The sequence below is a fragment of the Mirounga angustirostris genome, unplaced genomic scaffold (assembly GCF_029215605.1).
Source record: "Mirounga angustirostris isolate CCGP_5_RB_7025 unplaced genomic scaffold, mMirAng1.0.hap1 SCAF_8, whole genome shotgun sequence".
Classification (NCBI taxonomy): Eukaryota; Metazoa; Chordata; class Mammalia; order Carnivora; family Phocidae; genus Mirounga; species Mirounga angustirostris.
In genome coordinates this window covers 14,672,155-14,691,649 of record NW_026991716.1, presented here as the reverse complement: position 1 = coordinate 14,691,649, position 19,495 = coordinate 14,672,155, and the positions used below count along the sequence as shown (strand labels likewise).

General features: G+C 45.6%; 1 protein-coding gene across 9 annotated transcripts in view; it reads left to right on the top strand.

The window, feature by feature from the left end:
• PHACTR1 (phosphatase and actin regulator 1) overlaps positions 1-19,495 on the top strand; it is a 316,524-nt gene that overhangs the window by 84,741 nt on the left and 212,288 nt on the right. For all 9 annotated transcript variants that reach the window (XM_064597166.1, XM_064597170.1, XM_064597167.1 and 6 more), the window contains one exon: positions 12,686-12,850. In XM_064597166.1, coding sequence (XP_064453236.1) covers positions 12,712-12,850 — 139 coding nt within the window. In that variant the 5' untranslated portion in view covers positions 12,686-12,711. The remainder of the gene's footprint in view (positions 1-12,685; positions 12,851-19,495) is intronic.

Sequence of the window (19,495 nt, the reverse complement as noted above, 5' to 3'; positions counted from 1 at the left end):
AAAACTGGAAAGATGCTTTATAAATTAAATACTGAATTGCAAGTAAAACTGTAGGCCAACATTCTAACTCACTGTTTAACTTCAGCAACGCGGGGAGGTTTCCCAGTTGGAACCAGTGCTGTTCAGTTGGTTTCATGGGAGCTCTGGAGCATTTGATGGCCATTAGCTGTACTTTCTGAAGCCCTCCAGCTAAGACCCAGCAGCCTGCCTCCCTTCCACACTGCCGGACGAGGTGAACCAAGAGTACGTTCAGACAAAGCATAAGGAGATGTTTAATGAGAACACACTAAGTGCCAGTTATTAGCCTAGAGTTTTCATGTGTTAATATAAGGATTATACAATCAGAGAAGTAGATATGGTCCCTATTTTGCTGTTAAGGAAATGCCATTCCGAGATTAATGAATGAATGTGCCCATACCCACAGAGCTAATCAGTGATTGACGCTTAGACCTCAGTGTTCAGAGTTCAAATTCTAGGCTCTGAGGTCAGTATATTCAGTCATTTAAAATAAGAATTTAAAAATACACTCCTAAGTCGATGTGAATTCAGAACTTCTTAAGGGGAAAAATTGATGACTTTCCCTGCTGAGACCTCTTTTAGAAATTGAACATCTTTCATGCAGAAGAATAATGAAAGGTCCCCAAAGGAATTATTGACAGGACAAAAGGAATAGGATACTTACCTCTGAAAAAAGACTAATGGAACTCAATTTATGTGTTCTGAAACAAGGAAAATTATGAATTCCTCATGAAAACCTCAAAAAATACATCAGTTTCTTTTCTGAGTAATGGTTCAGACAGACCCAAGTTAGAGCTATGGATGGCAAATACACACGGAAATGATACACGCAAGGGAAAGAAAGCAAGACTGTTTTAGCAAGGACCCAATTCCTGTGAAAATATCGTCTCCAGGAGTACTGTTTAGATTTCACATAGTCGCTACGCAAATGACAAATGGCGCTGAAAAATTAGTCTGTGAACTAATGGGAGGTAAACGCGGAAACTTATGTCATCAGGGAAAGAAAATGAGAAATCTGAGCTTAAAAGGAAGTAGACTCAGGCAATGACTCTTCCATGGAATGTGAGGTCTTCACAAGGTGCTCTATCATTCCGTATTCAGTAGGTAACCCAGGGGCCATTATTAATAGATCTTGGAGTGAGCTCAAGTGAGGAAAAAGGCTGAGGAGTGTGTTAACCTTGACAATATCATGGGAGAAGAGACTGAGAAGAGCTGGATCAAAAAACTTATATGCTGCTTGGTCTTGTGCATCCTCAAGCCACCCATAAGGTTTGGGGTGTGAGGAATGACTGGCCCGTCTTTAGACTTAGGAGCCCTGGGCCACTTTAACTGCCTGTCTGAGTTGGTGCATTCTGAGCAAGTCCCCAGACTCCTCTGCATCTAATTTCCTGCATCTGTAGAAGGGATCAAAAAAGACACTGCCCCGGCATTTCAGAAATGATGCTGCATGGAATGCTGGTTTGTTTTGAGACCTCAATGGTGTCCCACCAGGGGACACCAACCAGCCATATTTGTGGTTAAATTAAGTTTGGGAACCAAAGGATTAAACAAAGTTTATAAGGTTTATTGCTGGCCTTCTCAGAGCCTTAAAAAGCTACAATGTGATGTGATCCTTTGAGAAGAGAACATGGTATGTTACCCATAATTGCAGAGCAACAACATTAGGAAATTTGATACCCTTCCTACATAATAGAAAAGTTACAGAGATCTAATGAGATAACAGATGGAAAAGCGCTTGGAAAGAGGGGCGCCTGGCTGGGTCAGTCGGTGGAATGTGTGACTCTTTATCTCTGGGTTGTGAGTTCGAGCCCTAGGTTGAGTGTAGAGATTACTTAATTTTAAAAACACCTGGAAAGAATAAAGCACTATATGAACATTAGACACGTTTAAAGACTTCAAATTCTTTGAGGGTTTTGGCACTGGCTAGCATCACTGAAGCGATCTTCCTCCTTAGCCGCCTGAAGGCTACGGATTTAATTGGGAAGAAGGGTGTAAGATTCTAGGCTTTGGTAGGATTGCCGTAGTATATTTTTTGAAGTGTAGTTCTTACACTGCTCACACCGAAATTACCTGGGCTGCTTATTAATGCATTCATGTTACTTGTTCAGATCTAAGATCGAGACCAGGGATCAGAAGTTTTAACAGATACTTGAGTTGATTCTTACCTGCACTGAAGCTTGAGATCTACCAGCCTGGAGGGTCTTGGCATATAGTTCAGAGCCTGCAAACTTCATGTAATCCTTTAGTGGTGAAGTGGTAAGGAACTTGACACCTTTCTGGGCAGGTGGTCTGCCTGGTACTAGAGGAGACCTTTTATTTTTAGATAACTTTTATTGAGTCTCTGGTCCATGCCCCCAAAGGGTGCGTTTAGTACATACCTGTTCATCCTTACAAGTCAGTATTATTCCTATGTTCTGGGAAAGCAAGCAGACAGGACTTCCCGAAAGTCACACAGTGAATTTGTTAGAGCCCTTAGGTTAGAAGCCAGAGAGAACCCAACCCACTTGGGCTTAAGTTAAAAAGAGAATATATTGGTTCATATGAGGAAAATGTCCAGTGTTAGAATGGTTTCAGGAAGGGCTGGATCCAGGTGCCCAAATGATGTAATGAGGTCTCAGTTTCACCTGAGCCATCCTTCCTTCAGTTCTTTTCTTCTCTGTTGTTTCACTTCTCAGACAGGCTCTCCCTTCAAGGTGGCAGGAATATTACCAGCAGCTTCATGCTACAGAACAAGGGTTGGCAAACTATGGCCACAAGGGCTGGCCGCCTGGTCTTGTAAATAAAACTGTATTGAACACAGCCATGCCCCTCTGTGTACATTTGTCTGTGGCTATTTTCATGCTGCAGGAAGAGTGGAATATTTGCAACAGAGCTGTATGGCCCATAAAGCCTAAAGTATTTAGGATTTGCCTTTACAGAAAAGGTTTGCTGACCCCTGCAGGAGAAGCCAGGTTTTGTTGAAAGTTGATTTTGAATCTGGGAGAGACACTATTTATTTATTTCTAGATGTTTTAAGATGAACAAAGAACCAGGGCGCCTGGGTGACTCAGTCAGTTAAGCGTCTGCCTTCAGCTCAGGTCGTGATCTCAGGTGCTGGGATCGAGCCTCAAGTCGGGCTCCCTACTCAGTGGGGAGTCTGCTTCTCCCTCTGCCCCTCCCCCTGCTCGTGCTTTCTCTCTCTCTCTCTCTCCCCCTCTCAAATAAATAAGTAAAATCTTAAAAAAAAAAAAAAAAGATGAACAAACCGCCTCCATTACTTAAAGATTGTTGCTTTGGATTAACACAAGGCTTGGGAGTTCATTTACAGTTTAAATAAACAAGTTCCATTCCCAACACAAATATATTCTATTGATTAAAAGAACAATAGAATGTTTGTAAGTTTTTGTAGTCATTACATGCTTTAGTGGTTGAAGGTTAGATTCCCAGAAGATGAAATGGGAGTTTTGTATTGAATGTCTTAGAAAGAACTTGGTTTATAACATCTATTATCTCAATAAATAAAACAACACAGACATGTATAAATTTAAGTTTATTTTTTTAAGGATTTTATTTATTTATTTGACAGAGAGAGAGAGAGACAGCGAGAGAGGGAACACAAGCAGGGAGACTGGGAGAGGGAGAGGCAGGCTCCCTGCTGAGCAGAGAGCCCGATGTGGGACTCGATCCCAGGACCCTGGGATCATGACCTGAGCCAAAGGCAGACGCTTAACGACTGAGCCACTCAGGCGCCCCTATAAATTTAAATTTAAAAAAGACATTGCCCCCACCTGTCTGGTCTGTTAGCAGTACAGTCTGTTCATTGGCTGCCTATGGTCATGGAATGCAAATATCCTCTCCGCACAGTGCTTAGAAAACATGAAGTATTTGACATAATAGGATTGTTTCCTCTCAAAGCATATGAAGCTACCATTGTGACTTAGAGATTCTTTTCATATTAACCAAGTCCGAGTGAATGTTTTTAAGTTTATGGCGTCTGCTTTGACCTGGCTTAGAGAGAGCCTGTCTCATTGACAATCCCAGTTGAAACAACATGTCTATTAATAGCCCCAGCCGAGTCCCGAATTGAGTCTCCCTGCTTGGCCAGGCTCAGTTGCTCGTCCCTGACCGAATGCCTGGGGGTGGGGGGGTGGGGGTGGAGAATGCAATGTTCTGATTGGCCCGCACTGGGTCACGTGCCCACCTCCTTGTGTCAGGAGTGAGGTCATCCTTTCCTGAACCACCTGGACTGGAAGTGGAGAAAGAAGTCTCCAGAGGAAAATCAGGAAGCTTTTGCCACCTGCTGGGAGGCCAAAAAAGAACTCAGACCCACCAATAGCCATTAAGTGGTCGTTCTGGATCTGAACCCACATCCTCCTGGCTTTAAAACTAACATTCTTTCCACTGTGTACAACGTATAGCGTTTGCTGAGTGAAGCGGATCTGACCCTATCCCAGGCCAGACTCTGGTCCGTGCTGAGTTCCTAATTGCAGCCCATGATGTGGGCGCAGAGTAGACAGGGTCCTTATGGTTGGTTCCCCATGTCCTACTGAGCGAGGGGGGGTCTCCTCCGGGGCACCTGCCCTCAGGTATGCATATACTTTATGACCTCTCAGGCTAAGGCAGATAACTGGTGTTTTCTCTTGCTGGAGTAGGATCCGTTTCTATTGGCATCTGTTTTGTATGTAGCCTTTTCAAAAAGAACCTCCTTTCCACGTTCCTCCCAGGAACCCTCCTGTAAATTCAGTCAGGAATACAGAGGTTGGAAAAACCAAGCTTTCCTAGAGTGGGCAGGTATTCTTGAAAATAGGGTTTCATTAATAGTAGGTGTTTCTTCTAAGCGTCCTGTCTTTCTGTTCCTCAGTTTCTCCTCCGTTTCCCCAAGCGTAAGATGGGGATGATGATAGCGCCACCTCGTGAGATTAATGTAGGATCGAAGAAGATACTACTTTAAGTCCTTGCTCAGTCCCTGGCACAGACTCAGTGACTAAAAAGGGGTAGATGTATCGTTGCTGTCCTTGTCCTCCTTGTCAATGACTAAGGAAACACCGTCCTGTTTAGAATCTCCCTTCCTGGCATCGGGAAACCGGACACCCTCTTAGCAGTGTGCAGAGCTCCATAGACCATGTTAGTCATTGAGCCTCTTTCTGATATGATGGCCTGCAGTTCCTGAACCAGTTCAGCTATTCCCTTTAATCTCTTTAAAAGTCAGTGCATCTTAGGGCCCTGGATTTAGGGACATTCTCGTATTCCTCTAGGATTTCAGTTACTGCTTTAAGAGAAGATTAACAGAAAGACTTGGGCCATCTTTGGTCCCATGGGATCCATGCATTCCCTCTCTCCCCTTCCTCCCCTTCCTGGCATGGTGTCCTTGGGTCCTTCTGCCAAGGTGCTTGTAAAGAATGGTCTCAGTCTGTTCACAGTGTTCACGGCAGCGGCGAGCCTGTGAGCGCATCGTTTGGGACCCGCTCCTGGCAGTGGGTGGAATTGCCTCTTACCAGGCAGAAATCTCTGGAGCCAGAAGAAAGGAGAAAGTTGGCCAAGTGCCTGAGCAAATAGGCTGAGAAGTATGGGCCCAGGTACACGCGGCCTCCCTCCCTTCTCCCACCATGTCCAGACCCAAAGAATGCATCACACCAGCACAGCCTTTATTGGTTCTTCCCTGGTGAAGAAGCCTCTTCTTGTAGCAACAAGACTGAGAAGCAGCTCTCTCAGCATAAACATTGCATGTCCCTGCAGAGGCATAGTGGCCAAGACTCAAATGTCATGATGGTGTCTGAGGGTTGTGTCCAGAGTGTGAGCGTGGTTTCCTGTGGGGTGTAATTGGTGGTTCCCAGGTAGAGAAGGCAGCCACCTGTGTGTCCAGAAAACTGAGGGACACAGAGCTCCTTCCCCCCTCCTCACCGGGGCCTGCAACACTCAAGCCAACTTTGGATTAAGACGGATGAACCCTTTTGTTAAATGCAGCTGTACTCCCATTAACACTGGGCTAGGCCAGTATCGGGTTCACATACTCATCATGTCTAATGAGCAGATTGGATCCATCTTTGACCAATGGTAAGGGATGGGGAAGAGGGTGGTGCTCAAAGATTGGAAGACTGGGTAAGGGCAGTGAAGGTCAAGGAAAGGGCAGAGCGAGAAGATGGGTGAGAATACCAGAGATCCTCATACTCAGAGGTGCTGACACCAGTGTGTTTTCCAGCAGCATATCTGTGTCTGACCGAACCCTTTAGTGACCCCATGGTCAATGGGGCCGTGTTGTTTTATCTCCCACCTTCTTCTAGGCTGGTATGTGTTCTCCAAACCAGGTAACTTTCTCTGTGCAAAAGAGCCTCCATGTGCCCCCATGGACACCTCCACTAAAGCCCACCCCTTGTCCCCACTGCCCCCTCCTCCCCATCTTCTTCCCACGCCTCAGCTCATGCACAGGGCAGGAGCTCCTGATTTTTAGAATAAAAATGTGTCCGTCCTTTTTTTTTTTTTTTAAACATACTTCATAATTAATACAGATCAGTCCTAGATTGGACAGAAGTTCTCCAAAGAGTTCTGGCCTCCCTGAGACAGTGTGGTGTAACTTCGGGAGTGAAAAGGGGAAGATACTGCCCTCTTACTCTGGAGGAATCCTACGAATCCTTCATATCCCTGCCATGAGGTACCTCGGTGAAACTGAAGGTGTCTCCCTAAAAGCGGGGAAGCCACAGGCGTGGGGAATGTCCTGCGTGGCTGGGTCCCTGTGCGCCAGCCTTCTGCAGCTATGGGAGAAGGTAACCACCCCAGCCGAAGGCAGACAGGCCCTGGGCGGGTGAGCGTCGTTAACTGAGCAGCGAACCTCACCTCCGCCCCGAACTTTGGCCACCACTCCTACGATGGTGAAATGTGGTGCAAACATAACCCCTTCTGATGCAATTGGAAGAAGTGAATGTTAGCAGATCCTGCTCCATAAGCCTTCTATTTCTGAGTTCACTTTGGGTTGAGAAGCAGGTATCCAATTTGTGAGAATCTCAGGTCCTCCAAAAATCTAAGGAGCACTTGCACCTGGAGAGATCTAGGGCATTGGGGAGTGGGTGGGGGGCAGATGTCTTGGCTTCTCTGTCTTCCGTTGATGACTGGGCCTCAGCACTGTGACTTCCTTTCTTCTCGGGGGAACGCGGACGACATTTTCTAGGACACCAAAGTTGGTTCTTCCTTTGGATAAGCCTTGAAGGCCAGGCCACCGTGAGAAATATAGTGGTAAGAGTGTAACTGAGGTGTCTGCCTGGTCCCCACTCCCATGGCACGCTCTGAGAGCCCACCAGAAGCAACCCCAGGCTGCTGGTAGGGCTGGGCTTCAGGGCACACGCAGACCCAGGTGCCTGGATTCTAGTCATTCAAATCCGGCCTCGGTGAAGTCTCTTCCCTCTTGCTTTTCTCAAGGGACAGGAAAATCACGTCCCAACCATTTCTCTCCCTCTGAGCAAAGTGAATCCCAGACCTGTCATGAAAGGAATCCCAGGCTGCCTCGTCGCTCGAAAAGCATTTACCTGGATGGAGGTGCTGGGAAGACCCCCAGATCTCCACTGGCCAGCCCCCCCCCCCCCCCCGCCGCCCCTTTCTCCTGCACATGTGTGAAGCATGTTGGCTGCCTGGGCTCCTACCTTTTGGTTCAGCATTCTGTCCCAGCAGTTGACACTCGAGCTGATTCGTGTCGAAGTGAGCAGTTTCTCCAGACACCTGTCTCCTCTCTCTGTCCCACGAGGAGGCCACCTTTGAGAGCAGTGGGCTTGGGCATAGCAGCCTTTTCATCGTCTGTTTCAAAAGAAGGTTCTTTTTATCAATGCACCTAGCCTGTATGCCCTTCCTGTCCCCTTGTCTTCATCCCGCTCTCCCCCATGCTCCTGCGAGGTTGGAGACCACTTTATTCTGAGCCCGGTTTTACTTTCTGTTGCTCTTCTTCCCATCCTTACTCTAGAGTGCCAATCCTCGCTCGTAAACCTTCCAATTTCATTATCTGGTGGTGAAGCAGCCAGGTTGGGAGTCAGCCCCTATTGCCAAATGAATTGGGGAAAAGCGTAATGGGGATGATTAAAATATAAATCAATTAGAGTAATCCAGTCTGCTCAATAATCTGTACTTAAGAGCTAAACAACTTGAATTTAATAATGTACTTATTAAAGATCCATTTAACTATGGGGTTATAATTATGCCTTTATAATGCTCTGTCAGCTTCCTGCCACTCTAGGTTTTTTCTAAGACGCTCCTAATTTCTTCTAATTATTTTAATGCGGTAATTTTGGAATGGTTTTATTCATTTTTTTAAGATGTGATCATGAAACAGCTTTTTGGTCCTGGTGGTGCATTTTTCTTAAGGTAGCTAGCGATACTGATTTTATACTTCTCAAGAGGTGTATGAATGAACTGAATCAGATGTCCCCATTCATTCACTTCTTAAACAAACTATTATTGGATGCCAACTGTGAGAGCAAACCCCAGTACCAATCCTGAATAACTCATATCTTTATTTTTTTTTTTTTTTGAGGGATTCAGCATATAATCTCTTTATCAAACCTTTAATAGAAGATGTTTCAGGTTGGCTCAACTTAGGTCTCATACTGGATACTTTTAAAATTTTTATCTTTTGTGTCTTAAGACTAGAGACTCAAAAGAAAGATGGAAATTCTCCCAACCACATGCAGATAGATACCCAGATATACCTGAACTTGTGCATGTATTTTCAGTGGTATGATGGCCCCCCAAAGCCTGTTGGGATCCGTAGGTCCCAGGATGGGACTGTTGCTGAGCAAGTCTTCCATTTTGGCTGCAGTGTGTGTTTAGAGAGGCACTAGCAGATAATTCTGGGCCGGCCACTCGGTTGGAGGTTCCTGGGGCCAAGATGGGAAGCCACTGAAAGCTACTGGGGAAGCCGGCTTTCTATCTCAAAATAGTATAAAATACAGGATTGAAGGCCAGAGACCGGGGTTTGAAATGGAGGTTTGGGGACTTGCAAAATCTGGACAAGCAACACTCAGGTTATAAACAGAAGTAAGAAATGGGAATCAGGTAATGAGTGTGAAAGAGAAAGCGATCTTGTGAAAATCAGATCACTAGACCGTCTTGACTTCCTTCCTGGACTCCAAACCCCCTTGGTTTTCCCATAGTTCTCACATCTGTCACGCCCCCCGTGGCAACTCAGCTACTGGGCATCATTGAAGAAGCACCTACTCAAAGCAACAGATACCATTTTTTTTTTTTTAAGATTTTATTTATTTGAGAGAGAGGGAGAGAGAGAGCACGAGCTGGGAGAGAGGGAGAGGGAGAAGCAGGCTCTCCTCTGAGCAGGGACCCCGATGCGGGTTTCGATCCCAGGACCCTGGGATCATGACCCGATCTGAAGGCAGACACTTAACCGACTGGGCCACCCAGGCGCTCCATGGATACCATTTAAAGAGAATAACTTCCAAATTCAGCATGGTTCCAGAGGCTGTTGGCTTGTTCCGTTCAGGTTCTTCTCCTTCCTCACTGGAGCTGGTTTTCTTCCCTTTTCTCCTCAGCCCCTCTGCAGCCCAAATTTACTCAAAGTGTCCTCAATGTGTACCTTCCTCCCATCAGCCCCCGGTCCCCCGCTGCTGCTTGATTACTCTCCCTGAGGCGGCCCCCATCTGATGTGTGATCCTTGTGATGGTGACCTGGTCCATCCAGACTTTGGGAATGAAGTCTTCCAGTAACCATAGTTCAGAATAGAGTCTTCCGGTGACTAACACCTACATATGTACTTTTGATCCCACCTCCTCCTCTCCTCCCTGAAGACTCAGCCTCCCTCCCCCTCCCCTGGCAGCTGAGCCCACCGTCCACATCCAGTCTCTCCTCCCGCATCCGGTCAGATTTCCCTTCAGTTGTTCTCTCCATCACCCTAAGACGTGAAATCCAAACTTCCAAAGATACTTTGCAGAAAAACTGCACTATTTGGCATGGAGCCACCTCCCATCCTCTTCTGCTGCTTCCTTTTCTAATCAAAGTCTTTTTTGAAAAAATGTAAAGTTTTGGGGCATCTGGGTGGCTCAATGGGTTAAGTGTCCGACTCTTGATCTCAGCTCAGGTCTTGATCTTGGGATTTTGAGTTCAAGCCCCATGTAGGGCTCTACATGGGGCATGGAACCTACTTAAAATAAAAAGTCTTCACTGTCTCCCCAGTCCTGAAACAAAAACTTCAGCCATCCCCACTTCCTTGTCTTCCCTCATGTTGATCTGGAAAGTTGCCAAGAGCCTGTGATTCTGCCACCTGGCTGGATCTCGGTGTTTCTCAGGTCCCTTCTAGCATGCCCTACCTGCATCCCAGTCCCTTCCCCTAAAGAGGATTGCAGTGGCCTCCTCATTACTCTCTGCCACCTGTGTCTTCCAGTTCAGGCTCCCATTGCTGTTACACTGCTAGTCCTAGGAATAAATCTAACTGTGCTTTCTCGATCACACTAATTAACATGAAGCCCGTCCCCCACCCAGACACTCTTGATCTCCTTCACTGTGTTCTACTTTTTCTTTCATTTTCCCCCAAAACACAGATCTTCTAACATAGCGTACAGTTGACTTAGTTGTAATGTGCCTTATCCACTCTGCCCCTTGCCCTCCCAGCCAAGGCTCCATGCATGAGTCAGTATTCTTAGCGGTTTTGTTACTGACATGATTTAAGCATCTGATACATAGTGAGCACTCGGTACATATTTGTTGCATGTCATAATGTCAGTGCCTATGTTCACATTCTTGTCCTTTCCCCTCTGCTTATAGAATAAAACCCAAATGCCTATAGAAACTTTCCAAAGCTTGCATGATGGAGCTCCAGACTCCTCCAGCCCCCGTCCCTCACCGTTGGCTCTCTGTCTCATGTAGCTTAAGTGATACTCAAGAGCTAATGGGTTTCTGGACATGCCATGTTCTTTCAGCCTTCTCCATTTCATTTGGTTCCATTCTCCTTCCAGGGGTCTACTTCTCTGTCTTCCCCATGTGGGGGGAACAGTTCCTCCTTTTTCAAAATCTGGCCAGAAAGTCCATCCCCTGTGGGACTCCAGTGCCCTGAAGGAGAATTAGTCTCTTTCTCCTGTTTGCTTCCTTTGAATTCTGTGTATTTGCTCCTGGTGTGCAGTGGAGACCCCCGTGTCTCCTCCCCTCGACTCTGTGCTCACTCAAGTCCAGATCTTTTGTGTGTCTGCCCCAGAAACGATCCCAGTGCCTGTTAGGGCATTGTGTTGTCACTTAATGCAAGGGTTGAAAAGAGGAGCTGCCATGTGTTGAACCATGTAGTCAAAGGTTTGAGGGCCATCACCACGCAACATGTCCAAATGGTTGCCGTCCTCACTCCCAGACCTGTACCTGTCCTGTGTTCCCTGTGTCCATCAGTGACACGAATCTGGGCATCAGGAACAATCTCCCCCCTCTCCCTCAGGTCACCCAACTAGGCCCTGTTGACTTTGCTCCCAGACATCTCCCAAATCCATCGACTTCCCTTCAGTCTTGTTTTTGGGAGCCTTTGCCAACCCGTCATCTCTGTCACCAAGCACACTACCTGGCACATGGTGGAGGTGCCATATATATATTTCTTGAATCCGTGAGTCTCTGAGTTAAAACAGTGTCAGGGGACAATAGGCAGACGACCAGACTGTGAGATTGAGCTTTTGAGGAACCTGTGTTGCAAGAGTCTGAGTGATTTCTCTGAAGATGGTGTTAGAAGCCCAAGAGAGTGCTTTCGGATCAGCACCACAATTCTAGGGGTAACCTGACCTTCTAGAACAGTGAATCTCTCTCACCCTCCTGATTTTGCCAAGGGGTTTCTTTTTCTAATTATTTCTGTCTTAAAAATTCAAATCCAATATATTTTCCTCACTGGGATATGTAAATTCTCATGTAAGTTGGAAAAGGGTTTGTTTCTTTACAAGTGATGAAAGATTGTGACCTCCAAGGAAGGATCCACTAGGCGTGATGAGTTTGAAGGTCTTCATGTCCTCACACATGAAGTGACTGGGATTTAGTCTAGATGTTTCCTCAAGTCACTTTCACCTCCCAACCTCTAAGAATAATATTGTTATTGCTAAAGCAAAATACCAAGAATGAGAAAACCTAGAGGAATGAAGGCAGTTGTAAAGTCTCATGAAGGGTGAGTGATTCTAAAATCAGGCTTGGGTGGAGACATTCCCTCTGCAGATCCGGGGGCTGCTTTGGGTCTGGGCAAAGCAGGAAGAGTTGTGGGTGGTGGAGGCATTGGCCTTGGAAATAGACCGTTGAGAAATGTTTTCTCCCTCCCTTTCTCAGCAGATGGTGTGATAGTGATTGCATCTGCCAAGTCTTATCTGAGAGATTGCTGGACCAATAGTTACAGACTGTCACTTGACTCTTCTGATGCCCTCTTCCTGCCTCACTGGGGAATCTTGATGTATCAAGAGGGTTCTGTTCTTCCTCAACCTCGTTGTCCTCCTTCTCAGGTCTAAGTCGAGGTGTTGGGTACATTTGGGGTGCTCCAGATGCATAGGGTTTGGCTGACTATCTCCAGACTTGAGAACACGTTGGGATGACTTCCATTCCAAAAGGCAAAAAAGAGAAACAGAACTTCAGTCATGTGGTTTCTGTTATCTGTAACCATGGAAAACGTTGGCCATCTGTGAGGATCCCATTTTAACACTTTTCTCTCTCTCTCTCTCTCTTTCCATCTCTTTCTCGGGGGGAAAACAAGCTGAGGAAGTGGAGAGACTCGCGGCCATGCGTTCAGACTCCCTTGTCCCAGGTACCCACACCCCTCCCATCCGGAGGAGAAGTAAGTTTGCTAACCTGGGGAGGATCTTCAAGCCTTGGAAGTGGAGAAAGAAGAAAAGTGAGAAATTCAAACACACATCTGCAGGTAAGATGATTGTTTCCCTCATTTCTCATTGGGAGTTGGTTGACTTCAACTCCGTATGTTAATTAGAATGTAATTATTGTAGACCATCTGAATCAAAGGGGGGAAACAATCAAGCCTGAGGATTGCTCTTGTGTTGAGTAAAAATCTTGGGTGCAATTGAAAATGGCTTTCAGATCCTGCGTGTTTCCTTATGTCTCAGGTTTTTTTGTTGTTGTGTTTTGATCCGCCACTTGTGTACAATCTGTAAATATCTGAGCTTAGAATTCCACCTTTTCTGGGGCGCCTGGGTGGCTCAGTCGTTAAGCGTCTGCCTTCGGCTCAGGTCATGATCCCAGGGTCCTGGGATCAAGCCCCGCATCGGGCTCCCTGCTCGGCGGGAAGCCTGCTTCTCCCTCTCCCACTCCCCCTGCTTGTGTTCCCTCTCTCGCTGTGTCTCTCTCTGTCAAATAAATAAATAAAATCTTTAAAAAAAAAAAAAAGAATTCCACCTTTTCTGTAATTGAATGCTTTTATTCCACCACTGACGACCCATTTCTTATTATTCAGCCCTTTTTTTCACTGTTGTGGTAAAAATCAATACACAGCAGAGAATAAGTTACATATGGTCTTTGGCAGATGAGAATAGGTTATTCCATGGAGGGAAAATCTTGAATGAACGATTGTTGGACATGGCAGGAAGACACAGGAGAATGAAAACCAAGCATCACTGTATCGGCAGGGACAACTCTATAGTTCATGGCTTTGTGGGCAGCAAAAGAATTGGAGGAAAGTCAGCCTAGCTGAGGGGTGAAGAGCCTAGACTGTGGAGTCAGTCTGTGTGGGTTCAAGCACCAGCTCTGATACTTGGTAGTTATATGACCTTGCTCAGTTTATTTATCTCTGTACCTCAGTTTTCTCATCTGTAGAATAGGGCTAAGAACCGTACTTTACATGACTTAAAATTATGAGTTTATGTGGCATGCTATGTGGATCTATTTTAAATGAGTAGGAGTGTGCAGAGGGAAGTGTATAAAGAAATAGGTCTGATTCAACCCCCACCCCCCACCCCGTCGGGTTTGAGAGAAGATGATGGAACAGCTATGCAGATGCTTTTTGTTTGTTTTGTTCTGATGTTGCTCATTAAATGCCCAGGTCATTCCAGGCCGACATTCCAGTCTTTCATCTGCTCCGTCCTCTTCATCCTCAAAAACTCAACCTGCCCACTCTCCTCCTGAGAATCATCACTTCTTCTGTTTCTTGGTCACCTTCCCCTCTTCCTCAACCCCTAATTAACCATGAAGTAGGAGATAGGGCTCCTGGTTGTACCTGAACTTGAGTCTGCAGATCTGGAAATTTTATTTTATTTTATTTTTTAAAAGATTTTATTTATTTGAGAGAGAGAGCGCGAGAGAGCTAGCACTAGTGGGGGGAGGGGACAAGCAGAGTCCCCGATGGGCACAGAGCCCCATGTGGGGCTCGATCCCAGGACCCTGGGATCATGACCTGAGCCAAAGGCAGACACTTAGCCAACTGAGCCACCCAGGCGCCCCAGGATCTGGGAATTTTAATGCTAATTGCTTTGGGGAATGAAAGAGAATAGCAAACATAGGAAAGTTGCAAAAAGCTTTGAAATCTGAAACAGTTCTCATGGACCTTGCCAGTTGATGTTTTCTGACTCTTCCTTTGATGGAAGCCCCAGTGTCATGTTGCTATAATCTGTTACTTCGTGAGATGAGAACAAACCTCCGAATTCCAGAAATCTCAAAACTGTCATCCCTGGGACTAAGTCCCTTCACCTTCTGCATTCTGCACCTTCAGGGTCATTGTACAGGTGTAATAAAACCTGTAGGCCTTTCATGCATTGCTAAACGCTGCTGAGAGATTGACATGCAAGCTAAACCCTAAATGGATGACTCCTCTGTGTCCCCCCACCCAGGGTAAAACTAGACCATTGCCTCTGGAGAAATCTTAAATATATCCTTTAGACAAAGTGAGGTGTAAGATACTTGAAGAATGGAAAAGGGAGTGTTCTGTAAACCCTGGAAAAAATAATAAAGTTTCAGGGCGCCTGGGTGGCTCAGTTGGTTGAGTCTTGGTTTCGGCTCAGGTCATGATATCAAGGTGGTGGGATTGAGCCCGTATTGGGCTCCCATGTTCAGCAGGGAGTCTGCTTGAGATTCTCTCCCTCTGCCCCTCACCCTACACTCACTCTCTCCCTCTCTCCCTCTCATAGATAAGTCTTTAAAAAAAAAAACAAAAAACACGAAGTTTCCTCAAGATCCTTTACAATGGTCTTCCTGACTCTGCTGTGGAAAATGGCTTATAATAACACAAACACTTATTTAACTAATGGCCCTTCATCAGCATGAATCCCTGAATGATGGTGTGGCAGATGCCTTTCCTCCTGGCAAATCAAAAGGTTTGTTGTGTCCGTTTGGCAAGACCTTAAGGTAAAGCTCGGATGCTTCTTGCCGACTTCTTCAAGATGTTGGAAAACTGGTCCTTTGACAAATGCAAATACAAGGACATCAGATGACTCGTGGATCATTAAAAGGTTGATCATTGTTTTCCTTTAAAACTCTTTGGGGGGAAAAAATTAAAACATATGATGGGCAAAGTTGCAGTTTGAATCATTCTTATCATTAACTATTCTTAGCAAGTTCTTGTGATCTCTCTGGCCTAACTGATTAATTTGGCAGTTGAATGTGACATTTGTATGTAGGTTTTGTTTTTTTTTTAAAGAGACATTTAGCTCCTGAAGTAGAAAATGTTGAGGGTATACTATGGAATATCCTTATGTCCAAATAGATGGAGGGGTACATGAACTGAGTGAAGCTATTTTAGTTTTTTTAAAAAGTCAGTGGTTTGCACTAGAGTATCCTTTGTGTTTAACTGGATTCAGAAATACTGTTCCTTATTTTTGGAGAAATTTACGGTGCCAGTTCTTAGCCCAAAGGAGAAAAAAAATGGTGGACAACATAAGGATGTTTAACATGATAAATTGTATATATATTCAAGTAAAACTTTGAAGCACAAACTTTCCTATGCATTGATAAGAGTTAAATATTACATATACAGGGCGCCTGGGTGGCTCAGTCGGTTAAGCGACTGCCTTGGGCTCAGGTCATGATCCTGGAGTCCCGGGATCGAGTCCCGCATCGGGCTCCCTGCTCGGCGAGGAGCCTGCTTCTCCCTCTAACCCTCCCCCCTCTCGTGTACTCTCTATCTCTCTCATTCTCGCTCTCTCAAATAAATAAATAAAATCTTTAAAAAAAAAAAAAAAAGACTTCGACATTTCTCAAAAAAAAAAAAAAGGAAAAAGAAAAAAGAAAGATATACAAATGTCCAACAAACCCATAAGTCATTAGGAAATGCAAGTTAAAACCACAGTGAGGGGGCGCCTGGGTGGCTCAGTCGGTTAAGCGACTGCCTTCGGCTCAGGTCATGATCCTGGAGTCCCAGGATCGAGTCCCGCATCGGGCTCCCTGCTCGGCGGGGAGTCTGCTTCTCCCTCTGACCCTCCCCCCTCTCATGTGCTCTCTCTCTCTCATTCTCTCTCTCAAATAAATAAATAAAAAAAATCTTAAAAAAAAAAACAAAAAAACACTGTTCCTCAGAACTCCTTTAGACAATGGTATCTTAAGATAAGACTATTAAAAAAAAAAAAAAAGAAAAAAAAATATTTAACCTTGGGCGCCTGGGTGGCTCAGTCGGTTAAGCGACTGCCTTCGGCTCAGGTCATGATCGTGGAGTCCCAGGATCGAGTCCCGCATCGGGCTCCCTGCTCGGCGGGGAGTCTGCTTCTCCCTCTGACCCTTCCCCCTCTCATGTGCTCTCTCTCATTCTCTCTCTCTCAAATAAATAAATAAAATCTTTAAAAAAAAAAAAAAGTTAAATATTACATATACAGGACGACTGATTGATTATGGGGTGGTTAACGGTTGGCCAGTTTTAGCTGGTATGCATGTATTTGTCTTATCTGTGTGTGTATATGTAATGCCCTTTCATATGTATAATGTCTGCAGTTTTAAATACAAAGACAAAGTGCATATATTCAATTATAGTATGCATTTGTATTTAAAATTGTACTTTTTTAAAAAACACATCAAAGGGCGTGGACGCAGTGCATCCTTGGCCTGTTTGTATTTCCACAGTGAGTTACACTTACAATGTGCCATCATTAGCTAATCCTGTAGTTTTCCTGTAACTCGAGTTATGGGACAGGTGCATCTGGGTATACCACGTCTTCAAAGATACGCCCAGAAATACTGCTTTGTAAGTTGCACAACGATAAGAAAACGACATTGGAAAGTTATAATCTCCACACTTCCCTCAATTCTGGCACCAACGGTTGTATGCATTTTTCAACACTCTGCCTACCCGTGCCTTGTGCTGCTCATACATCCTTCCTATTCCAGGCCGAAGGCCAGTGTCCTGACAAGGCCTTCAGCAGTAAGCCCCCGAGACTGAGCTCCAGATGGTGGCAAAAACCCTGGAGGAGAAAACAGCTGTGCATCATAGCCCTCGGGAAACACAGTAATGGCCAGAAGGTAAAATAACAGGTCCGCCGGGACATGATCCTTACATGCTTTGCAGTCTGTCCTCCGAGGCCGGGCCCGGGGACTGCAAAGAAGCTAGCCTGACACGCCCAGCTTCCTGCATGGGGTCAGCAGTGGGTGTCCACAGCGCACCCCCACAGCTGCTGGGAACAAAGACCAATGATAACATCCCCTCCAAAGTAGAGCAGGCAACGCCTCCCCCAAAATAGTCCCCTGCAACCGTCTTCTCCAAATTCCTTGAAAATGAGGACTGTATTTATAGAAAAATAGAACTGGCAGGAATAAACCATGAAGATGCCGCTGAGTTATGCTTTTATTTCCTCTTGACAGAAAATCAGAAGCGGTAGGGGGTTGGCCCTGGAGATCTGCCACGTGCCAACATTCCCTTTGTGCTTCTAAGCATTTCCGCATACCTAGCGCCGTGAGCAACGCGATATTTTTAAAAATTAAAAAAAAAAAAAAAAAACCCGCTACTGAATGCCTACCCATGCAGAAGCTGGACCCGCTCTGGAGATCTGTAACTGTGAGCAAAACCAGACCTTGTCAGTGACCCTGTGGCATGCTCAGTTTAGTGGGAGAGGCAGACAATCAAAACTCAAGAATACAGGTAGGATCACAATTGTGACAAAGGCAGTGAAGAAAATGTACTTGGGAAAATGAGAGGGACACTTGATGCAGTCTGAGGGATCAGAGAAGCAATCCTGAGGAAGAGAAGTTTGAACTGAGATCTAGTGGAGGAGTAAGCATTTAGAAAACGAGCACTCCAGGCCACAAAACAGCTTGTGTAAAGGCCCTGTGGTAGAAGAAATAGGGATGAACAGGCTGGGAAAGCTAGGAAGCCAGCAGCGAGAGAGTGGAGAGCTAGGAGTACAGTATCGGCTGAGGCTGGAGAGGTCACCAAAGGTGGGACCCTCGCTGGGCCTTCATCTTGCCCAGCAAATTAGACAAGGGTCTGAGTGGCTCCGGGAAGACCGGTTAGGCCATGTGCAGATTATGGTAACTTGGGCTAATATTTGCTAGTAGAAATGGATGGATTTGGGAGATGTTCTAAGGAGTAAGTGACAGGACTTAATGACCAGTTGGATTTAGGAGGGAGAGAGACAAGTTTCACGTTGGACGCTCTAGTGTTGGTTTAGGGTATATGGTGCGGCCTTTCCTGAGACAAGTGCTTTGGAAGAGTGGCAGGCTTGGAGGAGTGGGGGGAAGGGGTGAGAAGGTGGGGGAGAAATGATTTTCATTTTAGGTGTGGATTGGAGTTGATTTTGTGATACCCAAAGCTGGAAGTTGAATATCTGGGATGCAAAGAAGAGGTCTGGACTGGGTGCTTAAATCTTGGGTCTTTACATATCCACGTTAGAGTGATGACCATGTAGGAGCTGAGCTAGGGAACAAGTATCGAATGGAAAGAAAAGAGAGCCAAAGATTGCCTTAGAGACAAAGAAAGACTGTCATCATTAGTGACTGGATAGAGGAGGATAAACTTGGAAAGGAGATCGAAAGGCAGTGACTTTTTCTGACCAAGTTATTTCATTTAGTGTTACACACTCTAGCTCCATCTGTGTTGTTGCAAATGTCAAGACCTCATTCTTTTTTTTTTTTTTTTAAGATTTTATTTATTTGACAGAGAGAGACCCAGAGAGAGAGGGATCACAAGCAGGGGGAGGGGGGGAGGGAAGAGCAGGCTCCCCACGGAGCAGGGAGCCCGATGCGGGGCTCGATCCCAGGACCCTGGGATCATGACCTGAGCCAAAGGCAGATGCTTAACGACTGAGCCACCCAGGAGCCCCAAGACCTCATTCTTCTTATGGCTGAGTGATATCCATTGTACATATACCACATCTTCTTTATCCATTCATCTATGGATGGACACTTGGGCTGTTCCCATAGTTTGGCTATTGTAAATAATGCTGCAATAAACTTAGGGGCACATATATCCTTTCAAATTAGTGTTTTTGTTTTTTTTTGGGTAAGTACCCAGTAGTGGAATTGCAGGATCATAGGGTAGTTCTATTCTTAATTTTTCGAGGAACCTCCATACAGTTTTCCACAGTGGCTGCCCCAGTTTGCATTCCCACCAACAGTGCATAAGGGGTATTTTTTTTCCCAC